Genomic DNA, 20276 nt, shown 5'->3' with positions numbered 1-20276 from the left:
TGGGAAGAGGCTGTGTGTTATGGGGAGGGGACGGGGCTGTCTGTCATGGGAAGAGGCTGTGTGTTATGGGGAGGGGACGGGGCTGTCTGTCATGGGGAGGGGCAGGGGCTGTCTGTCACGGGGAGGGGCAGGGGCTGACTGTCAGGGAGGGGCAGGGGTTGTCTGTCAGGGAGGGGCAGGGGCTGACTGTCAGGGAGGGGCAGGGGCTGTCTGTCAGGGAGGGGTAGTGGCTGACTGTCAGGGAGGGGCAGGGGCTGTCTGTCAGGGAGGGGCAGGGGCTGACTGTCAGGGAGGGGCAGGGGCTGTCTGTCAGGGAGGGGTGGCTCCGGACATGAGGGCTTGTCTGCCACTTCCAATCCTGTGCTCACAACAAGCCTCGTGTGTGGAGAGGAGACAGAGCACGGAGAACCCGCCATTCTCCATATTACCCCCCACAGCTGGTGAGTAGTATATAAGGTATATATACTATATTGCTTTATTAGGGCACCTCCTAAATCTGCAGATCATCTCCAGGGTGTCTCTCTGCTGCAGGAGAGGCTGGGGATCCCCTGAGACAGGGCACAGGCTTCTGTAACATAGAAGTACCTAATACTGACACAGACATGGCAGCACCTAATACTGCTACATGGCAGCACCTAATACTGACACAGACATGGCAGCACCTAATGCTGATACATGGGAGTACCCAATACTGATACATGGCAGCACCTAATACTGCTACATGGCAGCACCTAATACTGACACAGACATGGCAGCACCTAATACTGCTACATGGCAGCACCTAATACAGATACATGGGAGTACCCAATACTGATACATGGCAGTAACTAATACTGATACATTGCAGCACCCAATACTGATACATGGCAGTACCTAATACTGCTACATGGCAGCACCTAATACTGCTACATGGCAGCACCTAATACTGACACAGACATGGCAGTACCTAATACAGATACATGGGAGTACCCAATACTGATACATGGCAGCACCCAATACTGATACATGGCAGTAACTAATACTGATACATTGCAGCAACTAATACTGATACATGGCAGCACCTAATACTGATACATGGCAGTAACTAATACTGATACATGGCAGCACCTAATACTGATACATGGCAGCACCTAATACTGACACAGACATGGCAGTACCTAATACTGATACATGGCAGCACCTAATACTGATACATGGCAGCACCTAATACTGACACAGACATGGCAGTACCTAATACTGATACATGGCAGTACCTAATACTGATACATGGCAGTACCTAATACTGATACATGGCAGCACCTAATACTGATACATGGCAACACCTAATACTGACACAGACATGGCAGCACCTAATGCTGATACATGGCAGTACCTAATACTGATACATGGCAGCACCTAATGCTGATACATGGCATCACCTAATGCTGATACATGGCAGTAACTAATACTGATACATTGCAGCACCTAATACTGTTACATGGCAGCACCTAATACTGACACAGACATGGCAGCACCTAATACTGATACATGGCAGCACCTAATACTGATACATGGCAGCACCTAATACTGATACATGGCAGCACCTAATACTGATACATGGCAGCACCTAATACTGACACAGACATGGCAGCACCTAATACTGATACATGGCAGTAACTAATACTGATACATTGCAGCACCTAATACTGTTACATGGCAGCACCTAATACTGATACATGGCAGTAACTAATACTGATACATGGCAGCACCTAATACTGATACATGGCAGCACCTAATACTGACACAGACATGGCAGCACCTAATACTGATACATGGCAGCACCTAATACTGATACATGGCAGCACCTAATACTGATACATGGCAGTACCTAATACTGATACATGGCAGTACCTAATACTGATACATGGCATCACCTAATACTGATACATGGCATCACCTAATACTGATACATGGCATCACCTAATACTGACACAGACATGGCATCACCTAATACTGACACATGGCAGCACCTAATGCTGATACATGGCATCACCTAATGCTGCTACATGGCATCACCTAATGCTGCGACATGGCAACACCTAATGCTGCGACATGGCAGCACCTAATGCTGCGACATGGCAGCACCTAATGCTGCGACATGGCAGCACCTAATGCTGCGACATGGCAGCACCTAATGCTGCGACATGGCAGCACCTAATGCTGCGACATGGCAGCACCTAATGCTGCGACATGGCAGCACCTAATGCTGCGACATGGCAGCACCTAATGCTGCGACATGGCAGCACCTAATGCTGCGACATGGCAGCACCTAATGCTGCGACATGGCAGCACCTAATGCTGCGACATGGCAGCACCTAATGCTGCGACATGGCAGCACCTAATGCTGCGACATGGCAGCACCTAATGCTGCGACATGGCAGCACCTAATGCTGCGACATGGCAGCACCTAATGCTGCGACATGGCAGCACCTAATGCTGCGACATGGCAGCACCTAATGCTGCGACATGGCAGCACCTAATGCTGCGACATGGCAGCACCTAATGCTGCGACATGGCAGCACCTAATTCTGCGACATGGCAGCACCTAATTCTGCGACATGGCAGCACCTAATACTGCGACATGGCAGCACCTAATACTGCGACATGGCAGCACCTAATACTGCCACAGACATGGCAGCACCTAATGCTGCTACATGGCAGCACCTAATGCTGCTACATGGCAGCACCTAATGCTGCTACATGGCAGCACCTAATGCTGCTACATGGCAGCACCTAATGCTGCTACATGGCAGCACCTAATGCTGCTACATGGCAGCACCTAATGCTGATACATGGAATCACCTAATGCTGATACATGGCATCACCTAATGCTGATACATGGCATCACCTAATGCTGATACATGGCAGCACCTAATACTGCGACATGGCAGCACCTAATACTGCGACATGGCAGCACCTAATACTGCGACATGGCAGCACCTAATACTGCGACATGGCAGCACCTAATACTGCGACAGGTCAGCACCTAATACTGTTACATGGCAGCTCCTAATACTGTTACAGGGCAGCACCTAATGCTGCTACAGGGCAGCTCCTAATACTGCTACAGGGCAGCTCCTAATACTGCTACAGGGCAGCACCTAATACTGCTACAGGGCAGCACCTAATACTGCTACAGGGCAGCACCTAATACTGCTACAGGGCAGCACCTAATACTGCTACAGGGCAGCACCTAATACTGCTACAGGTTAAGTGCCGCTATAATACATCTACCCCCTTATTCTAAGCTGTGTAGTAAGCACAGTAAGGTTATAATGTGCAGCTGTGTGTGTAACAGATCATATTTCCATCAGTCTATAGGTGGCTGCATATTCTGGGGCTTGTAGTTGAAAATTTGGGCAACACAGTTGACGTAGTGGTTAGCATCACTATCTCACAGCTCCGAGGTCATGAGTTAAATGCATAAACAAGGCACTATCAGTGTGGAGTTTGTATGTTCTCCCCATACTTGCATGGGTTTCCAATGGGTTCTGTGGGTTCCTACCACAATCCAGAAAAACACTGGTAGGTTAACTGGCTTCTGACAAAATATTACCCCTAGTGTATGTGCCTGTACATGTGGTTGGGAATATAGAGTGTAAGCTCCACTGAGGCAGGGACTGATGTCAATGAGTGAAATATTCTCTGTACAGCGCTGCGGAATATGTGTGCGCTATATGTGTAACTGGTAATAAGTAAATATGATTGCTGGATTGCAGTAATTGCTGATGTGCAATGGAGCCATCACCTCTGCAGAGCCTTGTTCCATACTGAGCAGATCTTCAACCTATCGGTTCACTAGGGACCTGTGGCATCACGTGATCGTGTATTTTCACCGCTGCGCTTAGAGGGTTCGCACAGCAATTATTAACATGCGCTCATGCACTGCTGTCTCAGAGGACACCACACATATTATAGTAATCTGAGGCGGTGCGCTCATCAGAAGCCAGCCTTGGCACCTTGCGCGCTAACACTTTGCAGGATATTAGGGTTAATAAATCTCATTTGTCTTTGCTCGCACCCCATACACAGATGTGAGCAATAAATGAACAAGATTTTACCTACCGTAGTAACCAGAAATATGCGCAGTATCTCTTGCAAGGTTCCCGGAGGAGCCGTGGAGCTCATGGAATCTGCCCATGTGGTGTAAATCGTGGTTCTTGGACCAAGGCCATTTTATGATAGAGATGTCCATCGGTGATTGCCATTGATGGCTTGCATCCCTCGATGGCCACCGTTGCTGGGGGCACGGCGTGCAGCAGACCAATCAAAAACAGGGGTGGTAGAGGCTAAGACGGAGCAATTTAAACATGCATGGGATAGACCTAAGGATATCCTTCAGAAAAAGTAAGGATCAATAAGGGTGGTAACAATATGTTTAAAAATGGGGCAGACTGGATGGGCCAAGTGGTTCTTATCGGCCGTCAAATTCTATGTTTCTATGGGCTTAGAGACATGCAGGGGCGGGGCCATAAAAAAATCGGCTCCCACACGTCCATCGATGGTGGAGAACCATTGTCTGTCATCGATGGCAAAACCATCGACAGTTAACCATTTATGATTACGGACCATCGATGCTTGATGGCCATCCCTATTTTATGATTCATAACTTACCCTTCCACTGTGTAGGTGATGGATCCACCTTAAAATGGAATTTCCGGCATCTATGTTTAATCTGTAATGAGCTATTTAGGAGCACAGAGCCATGTAATGACTCCCTGCATGCCGACACTGTATGGGTTAAACATGACAGCACCTCTGGGACTTTTCTCGCTGCCAGAGTTGGTTCCTTCCTCATCATGTGATGCACGTCTGACAAACCCAGAGATGACTATGTACATAAAAACCATCTGATAGGATACGGACAATAGTAATTATCTTTATTGTGCAATACAGTACACAGAGTTTCCTCATCTGTGATTTCCTTGACCTGCAGAGCTTATCAATACAGGGGTTAGGAAACCTTATGGCCCTCCAGCTGCTGTGGAACTACATATCCCAGCATGCCTGCCACAGTTTTGCTGTTAGGGCATGCTGAAACTGTGGTGGGACACGCTGGGATGTGTAGTTCCAGAGCAGCTGGAGTGCCACAGGTTGCCTACCCCTGGCCTTGCGCTTGGTGCCTGCGATGTAAGGAGTTAAAGCGACCTGTCCATCGTGAGAAATAGGGGGGCGCACAATTGGGCTGATGTGCACAGATGAGATAACCCACCGTGCGACTACTGCAGAACACCGAAACACACTATGGGGCGGATTACATCCGCTTGTGGGGGCAGCCATGATCACTATCACTAGCATTTATACAAGCCCTGCCCCTGGTGTAAACCATCTGTCTGACATCAGCCCGATCTCTGCGCACGCCACACTTATCCTAAATACGACCACCCAGCTGTTGCCCAGTTTAGCCATCAATGGAGACCAGGCTGACTTCCATACTATTCTGCCGAGCCCGCAGATGCGCAGTGATGCAAAATTATGCCTCAGTTGCCCTCGGACGCAGTGCGAAAGATCACAGACTTGGCCGTTTGCGTCCGACTCTAAGCCAGGCCCTATGAATTCACATCAGATGTTCTTTTAGTTTAGAAATACTAAAGCTGCATTACTATCTATGCAATCAGCGTTACAAGGCTTCTCCCTACCTGGCTGAGGCCTTAGGGGCCGCCACATGCAGTCACTTTTCCCGGGGGGGGGGGCAGCATAGTGGAGAGCTTGTAACAGGGAATTCCATTCACCAGCTGCAATATTTTGATTGTGGCCTGTGATTGGTCCTTCTGTCCCCTCCCACCCCTGGTTTTTGTTCTGGTTTTGAGTATAACTGAGGAACCCCCAACGGATGTATGGAATGGCCGCTGGTTTACTCTCCTGGGAACGTTCCCTGACATTTGTGAATCTCAAGGACACTCTGAGGGAGTAGGAAAGTGGGCATAAAAGCTACAGATGTGGCTACATACACCATTTCCTCTTTGTGCAGAGTTTGTATATTCTCCCTGTGCTTGCGTGGGTTTCCTCCCATACTACAAAAAATATACTAGTAGGTTATCAACAAAAATACTTGAATCCTACATGATAAGAGAATTTCAGAGATATTAGTTAAATACATTTGCAAATATATGAATAAGCGCCAGGCCAGCGTCAAGGCTCCTCTATACTGGCGTCCCTAACATTAAGGGGCTCACGTCCAAGGCGCAAGGTACCCCAAAAAATTCTAGCCATGGACCATCCCCAGGGCATCACACGAAAAGGGGAAAGAAGGTGTATAGATGTGTAAGGATAATCAATAAGTGTTAATAAAATAAGGAAGAATTAAAATGACATAAATAATAAACAAACAAATAGAGAGGTGATAAAGTATCTATGTGAATTAAGTGGTGATGCCCTGAACAAGGCCCAGCCAGAGCAACTCCGGGGGCCCCACACATGGGGATGGTCCATGGCTGGAATTTTTTGGGGTACCTTGCGCCTCGGACATGAGCCCTTAATGTTAGGGACTCCAGTATAGAGGAGCCTTGATGCTGGCCCAGCGCTTAATCATATATTTGCAAATGTATGTAACCAGTACCTCTGAATTTCTGTTATCATGTAGGATTCAAGTATTTTTGTAGATATTGCTGCAGTGAGCTGGAGGGATTCTTTTTTATTTTTTATTTTTTTTCTCTGTGGTTCAGTGTAAACCCCGCCCTTTACAAGCACCTGTGCTATGTCATTAAGCTGATGTGAGCGACCACCATACTTTTTGTATACTAGTAGGTTAATTGGCTATCCACAAAATTGACCATAGTGTGTATGTGTGAGCATGTGGTAGGGAATATAGATTGTAAGCTCCACTGGGGCAGGGACAGATGTGATATAAATAACTGGTAATAAATAATAGTATTTTTCTCTGAATTTTCTATCTTATTTGCATATAGTGTACTAGGTGTTTATGGTTGGTATTTTTGTTGCAGAGGAATTGGTATAAAGTGCAGATTACGCACAATGACGTGCGGCGCGAGGAATGTCCCGTGCCACTCGTATCAAACCTCCATCTTTTTCCTTTTTATCCAGACTAGCCACTTTGTTGCACACAGAAGCTACATGAATTGCCAGCGCCATTAGTCGGGGTGCCCGTGTATTGTACAATTGTCGCATTAGTGATGCAGGTAAGATGCATATTTTGTGAAGATGTCTGTGGCGGGACTCTTGGCGCAGCCATATGTACTAATCAGCAGATTGCCTGCAGCAGTCTAGCACAACGATCCTAGACTCAATACTTGCGTGAGATACGTGCGCTTGCATAAAGCTAGATCTCGCCAACAAATCCGGCCAATTCAACAATTGGTAAATCAGAACTTTTATCCTTAGTGATTATAAATAACGTATTATACCGAGAGGCAGGGAATCAATACTTAGAAATTAAGTTTCCTGTTTTGGATATTATATATTTTTTTTATCTCAATGGAAGGAAATTGATGGCTGGATGATGCTTTGCTAAATAAACATTGCCTGGGGATGCGCACGTTTTCTTTTCTCCATAGTAATTTGTCAACAGGATCTTTTCCGCTGTTTATTGATTGTATTTCATTTAATTTTAGCTCGGCAGAGGCGTCACTGTGGGCGCTCTGGCTGATAGTGATAAATATCCAGGTAAATACGTCTTTGTGCAGTAAAACTTCTGTCTTTGTGTTAGCGGAGGTTTCTATGAACACAGGGCCTGATTCAGAGACGGACGCTCCGAAAGAGCGCTCGCTCTGAATCTGGGCGTTTTTTTTGGGGGGGAAGCCTCCTGGCCGCTCGCATAGCTGTGGGTGACCACCCACAGCTATAGCGAGCGGCCAGGATGATCATTGCTTGTGGTAGGGTCTCGTGGCCGCAAGCTCCAGAGCGCTTCTGGCTCTAATAGAGCCGAAATCTCTCCCACTAACATCACTTGTGATGTCAGTGGGGCCGCCCACAAACGGCAGGCGTTCGCTTGGGAACCCCTCCGTTTGTGAAGCCACCCCCCCGGCCACGCCTACCAAACGGGGCGAGCTGTCAATCACCATCGATAGCTCGCCCCCTTTGGGGCGAGACCCGGAGCGACGGAGCGCCCTTCGCAAGCCGGGTCTCGCGCATGCGCACGACGGAGCCGGCTCCGTCGTGCGCATGCCCAGTGGGCAAACATCGACCCGGTTGCGAGCGCTCAGCGCTTGTGACCGGGTCTGAATCAGGCCCACAGTGAATATAAGTGAAATTAGTTTACGTGAGTGTTAGAGGAGGTTTAGCTGTGAATGGAAAGTTACTGCAGACTGACGTGCGTCCGATAGTTCTGGAAGAAGTGTCATATTCTGCTGATATTAAGGTTTTTTTCTGATAATTTGTCCATAGAAAGTGTTTATTACAGGAGGAGAGTCTGCTGCTTCTGTATGTACAGACAGCTGGGAGGAGGAGGATCATGAACCCAGTCACCCATTACATTCCTCTGTGCTACTGCTGACTCTCACAGCCAGATAAGGCCTAATCTATATAATCCAGGTGTAGGTCTGCAGTTATTGTGTAACTACATCACAGCTGGCGGACTGCAGGTAGCCAAAGACCAGGCATAGAATAACTTACTTACTCTGCATACGTTCATTTGTACCAGTTATAATTGTTTATAAAGTTGCAGAAAAGGAAATGTAACAGAGTGTAGGAATGACAGACTTGCAGACCTTGTTGCCTTTTAGTTGCTGACACAATAACCATTTAGTGCAGAAGGCTTCAAGTGCAGAGGGGAGATAGATTTTAATTTACCCCCACTGTGTAAAGGAGCTGATTCAGACCTGCTCGCTAAGCGTCCCTTAGTGAGATGTGTGTCAAAAGAGAGGCGCCCGCAGCGCTGATGATCCGGCCTGTACAGCAAACTGCTTCCTAGTCACTGGCTGAAGCGTGCCTGTGACTAAACAGTAGTTTGCAGAAGGGATCATCAGCGGGGAATCGGTATGTAATACCACCGGGCACATGGCGGTTCTAATCCCGACAGCGGAAGCCTGGCAGGGGTGAAGAGCCCGATCGCTAATTTAGGTAAGTAACCATACTCCCTACCCTAACCCTCCTTTAGCGGTGCCTAAACCTAACCCCCCCTTCCCCGCAGCCTAAACCTAAGTCTCCGGGGGGGGGGGGGTGCCTAACCCTATCCTCCCCCCAGGGGTGCCTCCCCTTCCCCTAGCCTAACCCTCCCATTCCCCCCCACACACCCCTCCACCTCCCACGGCTGTCAGCGCCAGGCTTACCTTCGTTCGGTATGCCGAGCGTCAGGCTTCCGGATTTTGACGCCTGTCATTAGTACCTTGCCGGGATTTGACAGTCGGGAAGCCGGCGGTCGGCATTTCGACCATCGGCTTCCTGACTGCATCCCCATCAGCGGCTTCTGTCCTTGTAATGCTGCTGAGGTGAGCTGGGTGCAGGAGGAGGTGGGCCCCGTAGGTGCTTCGGGCCCCCGAGCACCCACACCCCCTGCACCCACGGTAGTAAGGCTCCTGCCAGTACCGTTGTTGTAGTCGCTGCAAAAGCTGCATGGGTTGTTTGTATGTACGAGCTTCGGAGGCGCTAGCTGCATGGACTGTACCTGGTCTGGTGCCAGAGTCTTGTCCCGGAGATAAGCCGGCTCCAGTTCGGTTTGTGAATACCCTCTATACATTGTGAATACCCTCTATACATAGTGGAAAGTCTTTCCCAAAGAGTTGATCTTTCTTCTAGTCCTGGATAATAACAGAGGCGATATTCATACATAACCTAGAAAGTCCATTACAGAATGTATCATCCATCATTAGTAACAGATGTGTATAAAGGGGAATATAAAAGGGACTACACAGCTGTAACACACATACTAGGTTTAGTTCTGTGCAGTCTGTTCTGCTATCTCTATAATGTGCTTAGATGGCGTTCTCCCTCCTCGCTTATAATGTCATCCGTGTTTATCACCAGCTATTTTATCTTTGCAGAGTGCATTAAAGGGATTGTCACTTTACTGCTTTTATTTGGAGAATGTAAATGGTCTATAACATAGGGATAGGCTTGTAAAGCTCGTTACAGTACAGTTCCATTGCTTGCCTTATCATCTGCTTAACCCACTTATTACTTCCCAGAAATGTCCTGTCAGTCATACTTATCATTATGTTACTATACAATAGACTATTATCCTCTGTAGCCCCATTTCTGCAGCGCTGTACAGGTTATATACACACAGTGACAGCACCACATGGCGCATAGGGAATCAGTATGTAATGCCCGCTGTCAGGATTCCTCCTGTCACAATACCGACAGCAGCATCCCCATGGTTGGTATCCAGACAGGTGTCGGGTAAGTATACTTACCCTCCCTCCCAGGGCCGGATTGATGGCCAAATGGGTCTGGAGCTGAAAATGACCAAGGGCCTATTATGAGAAGCAGAGGGGGCGTGACCAGTGCTGTGTGGGTGTCGCCAGTGCCATGTGGGCGTGTACCCCCTATACTCTCAGCCCCAATGTCTCCGTAAATATGTGAAAGAAAAAAAAGTGCTTCATTTTGTGAGGTAAATAGAAATACAATTTTCTGACTTATGATTTATGGCTGACCGTGTGGAGAGCTGATGGCCAGTCAACATCATGTTGTCATGACAATGGGCCTATTTTTATGTGGAGGCCTGGAGCTGGAGCTCCATCCACCCCATTGTTAACCTGGCCCTGCTCCCTCCTAACCCTCCCTGCTTGTAGCATAACCCTCCCCGTTAGTGCCTAAACCGAAGTTTCCCCCTTAGGGGTGCCTAATCCTAACCTCCCCCCAAAAAACCTAACGCTACCCCTGCTATGCTACCGAAACCTAACCCTCTCTCCCGTGGCTAACACTAAGGATGTTCTCCCGGACTTGCCGCGTTCGGGCTGCCGTCCTTCTGTGTTCCGGCTTCGGGATTAAGATAGGCATCGGTAATTTAACGCCTATCTTAGCTCCCTTGTCGGGATTCAGCCATTGGGATTTAGACCGGGGGTCGCGTGGTCGGCGATCTGCTAGCGACATCCCGGCACATAGTCATTGTCCTATGACATGTCGTCATTGGACAATACAGGGCAGTCGGTCACCTGCTGGAAAGTGATAATAAATAAATAAATAAGTAACCTTATTTCTGGTGGGGGTACAAGGAATGAAATGACACCTCTGACTATGGGTTAGGGTACGCTTGCAGCCATTTGGATGAATCACTTCTATTCCTAAGAATTATCTCTGCACATTTTTTGGATTTAAAACTGTATTACACATACTTGTTCCTTTTTTTTTTTCTATGATATCACGTACACATTGGAGGATAAAGGGCTCTATTTACTACAATCTGCATTTGGAATGCAGATTGCAGTGTGATATTACCGACGCGAATTCAGCCAATATCACAGGGATTTACTAAAAATCATTTGCATGGACAGAGCTTGCGATAAAGCTCTGTCCCTGCGAATCCCCTCTGCACACTTATCATGGTATTTTTGCAAAAAATGCTGTGACAAGTGCCCGCGCATGCGCTGTACGGCCGCCGCTAAGCCCCCCTCCCTTAATTACACTTAGCTCTGGTGATCGGGGCTCCAGTGACGTCCTCTGTGGTTCTGGTCAGCTGATCTCCCATCCTGCACAGGGACCGGTCAGCTGACCGGGTCCCAGTGCATGATGGGAGACCAGCTGACCGGAGAACATAACTGGAGCCCCGATCACCGGTCCATGGACTCAGGTAAGATTGTGTTGTTTTTTTTCCACTATATTATTATTATTATTATTATTATTGTTAGCAATGATCAGCGTGTGGGATGTTTAGACCACACAGCTGATCACTGGGGCCGGCTCCGGGCTCCCCGTTAGAGCGGAGCAGGAGTCCGGTAACCGGGGGAGACCCTGGATAAGGCCACCTCCAGGTGGCGTTATTATCACAGGGCTTCCCTGGTATTTTTAGCAATTACCAGGCAGATTGCATTTCCCATTACAATCGTGGGAAATGCGATCTGATTACTAAAAATAAGTGATAATTAGGGCTTGGAGTAGAATTATACGAATTGTACTCCAATTGCCCTTTAGTAACTTCAGGTGATACTAAAATGGTGTGAAAACACAAAACACCCTTTTTCACTTTATTTTAGTAAAAATAATGATAATAAATAGAGCCCACAGAGAGAAGAACTTCTGCCGATCTTCTATCATGGACACTATTTGATAACCATATTTTTATTTAGTTGTAGTTTTATATTTTAGTTTTCATTCTTTTCACAAGCGCCTTTGGTTTGAGTCACATAATTTTTTTCATGTATTTATTTATCTGTATTGAAATGTTGGTGAGCTTTCATATGTTCGAATCACTTTAGGCTGCTCTTTGTTTGCGCCATTCACTAAGGATTCACCTCATTTTTTATCACTGAGAATGCAGCCTATCCATTCACTAGGAACCAGTGACATCACTGAGAATGCAGCAATCTATTCACTAGGGACCAGTGACATCACTGAGAATGCAGCCTATCCATTCACTAAGAACCAGTGACATCACTGAGAATCCAGCCTATCCATTCACTAGGAACCAGTGACATCACTGAGAATGCAGCCTATCCATTCACTAAGAACCAGTGACATCACTGAGAATCCAGCCTATCCATTCACTAGGAACCAGTGACATCACTGAGAATGCAGCCTATCCTTTCACTAGGAACCAGTGACAGCACTGAGAATGCAGCCTATCCATTCACTAGGAACCAGTGACAGCACTGAGAATGCAGCCTATCCATTCACTAGGAACCAGTGACATCACTGAGAATGCAGCCTATCCATTCACTAGGAACCAGTGACATCACTGAGAATGCAGCAATCTATTCACTAGGGACCAGTGACATCACTGAGAATCCAGCCTATCCATTCACTAAGAACCAGTGACATCACTGAGAATCCAGCCTATCCATTCACTAGGAACCAGTGACATCACTGAGAATGCAGCCTATCCTTTCACTAGGAACCAGTGACATCACTGAGAATGCAGCCTATCCATTCACTAGGAACCAGTGACATCACTGAGACTGCAGCCTATCCATTCACTAGGAACCAGTGACATCACTGAGAATGCAGCAATCTATTCACTAGGGACCAGTGACGTCACTGAGAACGCAGCATATCCATTCACTAAGAACCAGTGACATCACTGAGAATCCAGCCTATCCATTCACTAGGAACCAGTGACATCACTGAGAATGCAGCCTATCCATTCACTAGGAACCAGTGACATCACTGAGAATGCAGCCTATCCATTCACTAGGAACCAGTGACAGCACTGAGAATGCAGCCTATCCATTCACTAGGAACCAGTGACATCACTGAGACTGCAGCCTATCCATTCACTAGGAACCAGTGACATCACTGAGACTGCAGCCTATCCATTCACTAGGAACCAGTGACATCACTGAGAATGCAGCAATCTATTCACTAGGGACCAGTGACATCACTGAGAATCCAGCCTATCCATTCACTAAGAACCAGTGACATCACTGAGAATCCAGCCTATCCATTCACTAGGAACCAGTGACATCACTGAGAATGCAGCCTATCCATTCACTAGGAACCAGTGACATCACTGAGAATGCAGCCTATCCATTCACTAGGAACCAGTGACATCACTGAGACTGCAGCCTATCCATTCACTAGGAACCAGTGACATCACTGAGACTGCAGCCTATCCATTCACTAGGAGCCAGTGACATCACTGAGACTGCAGCCTATCCATTCACTAGGAGCCAGTGACATCACTGAGACTGCAACTTCTCTCGTGCCACATTATAAATTGAGGCTGGTGTATAAGGACACAGTATTGAATGAGAACTGATTAGTACTGATCAGTATTATGTTATTTGCACCAGTCAAGTTTGGTGTAGAAATGGAAAATTAATAATTAATAATAATGAAGCTAACTCATTTCTTTCTTTCTTCTTTCATAAAGGGATTTACAAGTTCACCTTTATTCTAAAGCTAAAACAAACCACTGTCTGGTGCCCAACTTAGGATGTCAAGAACCTTTTCTGGCTGGATCGTGAACAGTGCGAAACACAACTTTACACTGGTCCGCAGTGGGAGACGTCCGTATTCACAATGTCTTGCGAAGGCACACCAAACAAGATGGAGGAAGACCCGCTCAGGTAGAGCAGTCACGCAAACGCGTTTGTGCTACCCGATCCACCAGACCATCTTATCAAAGAATAGATCCTACAGGCATGCCGCAGAGGACGAGCACTTTCAGCTGTCACCAGAGCAAATTAATTACATCCTCAGAGCCAACGAGCAGTCCTACAAAGTACCGGATTTCGACGGAAAAAACCAAAGCACTGTCCTGAAGTTCGAAAGCAATATACTGGCTTCTAATACGCCTTGTGAGGACCGGAGGAGCGCAGCTACATGTCTGCAGACCAGGGGCCACATGTTTGGCGTCTTTGATGGCCATGCCGGCACGGCTTGCGCTCAGTCTGTCAGCGAGCGCCTGTTTTACTACATTGCCGTCTCCCTGATGTCTCAGGAAACTTTGGAAGAGATTGAGTTTGCCAGAGAGCACATGAAGCCCGTGCTGCCAATCCTCCAGTGGCACAAGCACAAGAATGACTACCTGTACAGAGAAATCGCATCCCTCTACGTGGACCATCTGCGCGTCTACTGGCAACAGCTAATCGACCTGGATAACGAGTCTGGAATGAGTGTGGCTGATGCTATGTCCTATGCGTTTCAGAGGCTGGATTCCGATATTTCACTGGAAGCCCAGGTTCCCACAGAGAACGAGTTTGTCCAGAACCTCACTCTGCAGATTGCGTTTTCTGGATCGACAGCCTGTGTGTCTCACATAGATGGTGTCCACTTGCACGTTGCTAATACCGGGGACTGCCGAGCTATTTTGGGAGTCCAGGAAGACAACAGAACATGGTCTGCTGTCCCTCTTACCTCTGACCACAACGCGTTCAATAACTCTGAGCTACAGAGAGTGCGAGCAGAGCACCCGGCTTCTGAGGAGGAAACTGTTGTGACTGATCAGAGATTGCTGGGAATTTTAATGCCATTTAGGGCATTTGGCGATGTTCGGTTTAAATGGAGTGAAGAATTACAGAAGAGCGTTCTGCGAAACGCGTGTGATACAGAACCTTTAAATATATATCAGTATTATCCAGCCAACTACCAAACCCCACCATATCTAACGGCAGCACCGGAGGTCACCTATCATAAACTAAAACCTCAGGATAAGTTCTTAATTATGGCGTCTGATGGACTTTGGGACATGCTTGAGAACCAGGAAGTGGTGAGCCTTGTGGCGGAACATTTGTCAGAAGTCAGTTTACAGGAACCACAAGCTTCTTTAGGGAAACGCAGTTTGGGATACATGCAAAATTTGCTCCTCAAGCGACGAATCAGGAGATTTAGCTTGCAGGACCAGAACATTGCCACGCACCTGATCCGTAACGCCATAGGGAGCAATGAGGACGGCGAGATTGAGCAGGAGAGACTGTCCGCCATGTTGAGCTTGCCGGATGATGTATCGAGAATGTACAGAGATGACCTCACGGTTACTGTTGTCTTCTTTAACTCTAGAGTTATCGAGGATCACTACAGAGAAAGCGAGCAGGAATGAAGACGCCTGCATTCGCGTGTTGTCTGTGATCTTTATTAAACAAGAAATATAGGGCCTGATTCAGACCCACTCGCGAGTGGCTGTCCGCTCGCAAGTGGGTCGATGTTATGGACTGAGCATGCGCACGACGGAGGGAGCTCCGTCGTGCGCATGCGCCAGACGCGACGAGCGAAGGAAAGTCCTTCGCTCGTTGTGTCCGATCAAAGGGGGCGTGCTGTCAATGTTGATTGACAGCACGCCCCCTTTGGTGGGCGTGCCGGGGGCGTGCCTCCCTGACGGGGGCGTTCCCACAGGAACGCCTCCCGTCAGAAGCCGGCCCACTGACATCACTAGTGATGTCAGTGGGAGTGATTTTGGCTCTGATAGAGCCAAAATCACTCCGGAGCTTGCGGTTGAAAACCTCAACCGCAGGCTCCGGCTCGCAATTTCGATGGTCGCGATGGTCTCGACCATCGCGGCCATCACAATGCACGCTCGTATAGCCTGTGGGTGGTGACCCACAGCTATACGAGCGTCCAGGAGGACGCTCCATGAAAATGGAGCCCGGCCCTCATTCAGAGCGTGCGCTCTGCTCAGAGCGTACGGCTCTGAATGAGGGCCATAGTTTTTAATGTTTTTTTTCTGTTTTTTTTTGTTTCACAAAAAAAAGTCAGAGTACGACCTAGATGTTGCCGTATGCAATTTGTATAATAGTATTCTTAATTCATACATAGAACTTACAATTGTGTGTAGAGTTTATATGTTTTATAAGTCTACAGCCTGTACTGTACTGGGAGGAGCTGATCATTTACAGTTCAGCTCAGGATAAAAAGATTTTATTTAATAAAATGTATTTTGTACAGATCTGGTACAAAGATATAAATGCTGATTTTTGCCTCTTTCATGACTTAACCTGGTTTCAGAAGTGTTCGGTGCAAGCGTTGTCCCTGAACGGCGCTGCGGGCGCACTATAAATGAAATGTAGTAATATTGTGGTTTCTGTGTGTCAATTTCATGGGATTTTAGGGCAAATAACAAATATCTTGTACATAAGTGACGGGAAGGATTCTAGAAGGTTAAAGTTTACAGGTTGATGATAAAAGTTCTTGAAGAGTTGGAATGTACGTGTATAAGGCGGTCCAGACCAGCACCTGAAGGAGAGGACGATACTCTCAAGGTCTTTTATTGCAGCAAGAATATAAATGCAGTTAGCCCTCAGGCAAGTCATGAACTACTCTCGTAACTTCAGCTCCGTGGTTATTGGAACGTGGGCACTTACGTGGTGTCCCTGCTACTTAGGAAGATTCCAGTTTGTGTCAATCTGGCCCCTCCCCCCCCCTCCCCCAAGGTTATGTCCTCTAATACACATACGTGTGCGCAGGGCCGGCTCTACGAGTGTTCGACCAGTGTGGTTGCATAGAGGGCGCACCCCTCCCCAACATCCCAATTTCAGCGGGGACAGTACTGTCCTGCTGTTCCACCCATGGGCCGAAGTGGCCAGCAGGTGGTGAAATCGGGAGGTTGGGGACCCCCACCGCCGCGGCGGTGCCGTATCCCTGGAGCGTGCGGCATCCATTCACTGATGGGAGAGTCCTGGGGGAAGCCCAGCCAGTGACGGAGGGCTGGGCTTTACCCCCAGCCTGATGTCATTTTGGAGGCCATGCGGGCACGCCTCCAAATGTCACTTAAGGGGCGTGCCCTATGGTAATGAGGCCATGCCCCCAATTTTGATCGCACACGAGCGTTTACAGGGCGCATAGTAACGGGCCGGCACAGGGTGCTCAGACCCCTGGAGCCGGCCCTGCGTGTGCGGCTTTAACTTCCCTGACCTCCAAATAGCACTCCGCTGTCTCCCAAATATCTGGTGGCACCGCCGGCCCCCTGCAAGTCTCCCTATTTGGCTGCCACCCCCCCTTGCAATTCCCTGTTGCAAAAGGGCGGTCTGGAGGGGTCCAGTTATGTGATTCGCCCTAAATCGCTTCATGGTAGTCCCACTCCCTAATCTCTGCATTGTATAGCGGAGGATGGGCCAGCAATGACGCCATCGCGCCGCCATGCCCCTGCACCGACCACTATTACTCCCGGCCACGCCCACTGGCTGTATCCTCCTGGAGGGGGAAGCCACAGCAAGTTAGCTGGCATGAAGTTACTCATAGCAACCAATCAACTGCTACCTATCATTTTATAAAATGTACTTGATAAATGCTGCCTCAAAGCTGATTGGTTGCAAGGGGTAATCTGTAGAAGGCTTCATACTTGCATGAGAGAAGTCACTGGCACCGTGTGAGCCAGGCCGCAGTCTCATGTTACATATGATTTTATATACCTGTTCCTTATAGGGTGTAAGCAGACACTTTCTGAGCTGATTAATTATTCAGGAGGATTTGCCCTATATAGCTGCACAGACCAAAGGAACAAAACCGCTTCCTTGTGTAGGGAACAGCTCCACGTTCGCATGTACAGAGACTTGGGGCGCTGCCGGTCTGTCTGCTCTCACATTGTGCAATCACGTTATAAGTTCATGTTTACAGGCCTGTCAAGAGCAGCGGCGGCCCCCCGATAAAAAGGGGGCGGGGCCTAATCACAGGAGGCGTGGCCACGCCCCCTTAGGTAAAAAAAAAAAGAAAAAGAAAGTTTTGAGCCCCTTCACCCCGGCCCATAACCAGTTGGGAGCGCGATCAGCTTGATTGCTCCTCCCACAGGCATAGGAGACTGCTGTGGCCGCTTCGTAACAGCCGCGAGGAGTCTCCCAGTGCAGTCCAGCACACCGCAGCATGTGCTGGGCTTCTGTGATATAAGAGGGGGGGGAGTGATGCCGGACCCGGGCCCCCGCCGTGCCCCTCCAGCAAGCCCGGGGACGGGTAATATGTACCCGCCCCCCCCCCTGCTCCCCTGCATGTTTATTCTCACATATAGAGGATGCCAATGATGGATGCTGCTGCTGCCTCGAGCACGCTGTTACTCCCTACTGCAACATTATTTATCATCTTCCATAATCTAAATAATAGATATTAAGGAGCATTTGTATCAAAGCTTGTAAGAACTATATCACCGACCAATCACCTCCAAACTATCACTTTTTAAACACAGCCTGCAAAATGTAAGTTAGAAGCTGATTGGTCGGTGATATCTCACAATTTTATCTCGCATCAAGCTTTGATACTTGTGCCCCTAAATCTGCTGTAACATGTTCTCTTGGCAGCCGGGCCACATGGAACAGAGGGCCTGATTCAGAGCGGACGCTATTTGCGCTCGCTCGTTCAGAAAAATGGGCTATTTAAATTGAGCGCTCGCTCTTTGCGGTCTGTTGACGCCTCTATGTCTGAGCGAGCGAACGAAACATGCGCTCGCTATTTCGTAAAGACGCCCCCTGGCCGCTCGCATCCTACGTCATCTCCGCTTTTTTGTTTTCCCTCTATCCGGCTTGTTACCTGTGACCGTAGATGATCAGTATATGAGGAGTTACATGTAGGTCTAGTTTTAGGGCTACTCCTGGTTTCAGAAGTGTTCGGCGCAAGCGTTATCGCTGAACGGTGCATTATGAATAAAATGTAATATTGTGTTCTGAAAACTGGTTTCCGTTTGTCATTTTCATGGGGTTTTAGGCCAAAAAAATTATCTAGTACAAAGTGATGGGAAGGATTCTGGAAGGTTAAAGTTTACAGGTTGATAAAAAAAAAAAAAAAGTTCTTGAAGAGTTGTATAAGGCGTCCAGACCAGCACCTTAAGGAGAGGACGATACTCTCAAGGTCTTTTATTGCAGCAAGAATGTAAGTGCATTTAGACCTCAGGCAAGCCATGAACTATTTTCGTAACTTCTGCGCCCGGTTATTGGAACGTCTGCACTCAAGTGGTGCCCATGCTACTTATCAGGAAGATTCCAGTTTGAGTTCATCTCTGGCCCCAACTTCAGCCTCCTAAATGCTACAAGCAGCCCCTCCCCTCAAGGTTCTGTCCTGTAACTTTGTCTGCGGGTGACACAATATTATCCGTGTGCGGATTTCAACGTGTCTGACCTGCAATGTGCACTTTGCACCCGCTGTCTCCCAAATGGCGCAATGGATAACGCAATACAAATGTTTTTGGAAGCTGATGAAACCGTATACACATACTATCTGGGACAAAGGCTAAACTAGCAACGTGTATTACACCTGATTTGCTGATCGGTACAAACATTATCTGACATTAGTATCACAAATGTCAGTGCTTGGTACAATCCTTTTATCTGGTTCACAACACAATGGACCTCATTCAGAGTCGGTCGAAGCGGCCGCACGGTCGTACGCCACCGATGTTCGCTATACTGCGCATGCGTAAAGTTCGCAATGCGCGTGCGCAAACTAGCCACTACGATCAGAAATTTCTCTCTCCTTGAACACAGCCAGGTCGGTAGTTTGAGTGACAGATGGAGGCGTTTGTGGGTGGTAACAGGGGAAGGTGCTTGAAAACGGGGGGAGTGGGGATCCGAACGCAGGCGTGCCTCATTATGCGAACGGTGTTTTATGGGAGTGCATACAGTTTATGGGAGTGCATAATTAACAAAGTAGCGTCATGGCACATGTAACATGGGAGGTTTTTTTACACTGACATGATCGTAGAGGGTATGGTCAACCTTAAGCTCTACGACCAGTGCCGATGGTTCCCGATGGTCTCGATTAATCCTTAT

The 20276-nt window shown here is 48.0% G+C and overlaps 1 protein-coding gene across 2 annotated transcripts; it reads left to right on the top strand.

The window, feature by feature from the left end:
- Positions 1 to 339: 339 nt before the first annotated feature.
- On the top strand, positions 340 to 15786 carry PDP2 (pyruvate dehydrogenase phosphatase catalytic subunit 2). 2 transcript variants are annotated; one of them, XM_088476788.1, is made up of 2 exons: positions 340 to 440; positions 13964 to 15786. In XM_088476788.1, exon 2 carries the CDS (start codon positions 14027 to 14029, stop codon positions 15629 to 15631), a length of 1605 nt encoding a protein of 534 aa, XP_088332914.1. In that variant the 5' UTR covers positions 340 to 440; positions 13964 to 14026; the 3' UTR covers positions 15632 to 15786. The 2 variants fall into 2 exon arrangements, with proteins under 2 accessions (XP_088332914.1, XP_088332915.1); XM_088476789.1 differs by having other exon boundaries at positions 340 to 456.
- The last annotated feature ends 4490 nt before the right edge of the window (positions 15787 to 20276 follow it).

Source organism: Taudactylus pleione, unplaced genomic scaffold (assembly GCF_031769625.1).
Source record: "Taudactylus pleione unplaced genomic scaffold, aTauple2 ptg000194l, whole genome shotgun sequence".
Taxonomy (NCBI): domain Eukaryota; kingdom Metazoa; phylum Chordata; class Amphibia; order Anura; family Myobatrachidae; genus Taudactylus; species Taudactylus pleione.
The sequence above is the reverse complement of the archived record's forward strand: the minus strand, read 5'-3'. Positions and strand labels throughout refer to the sequence as shown.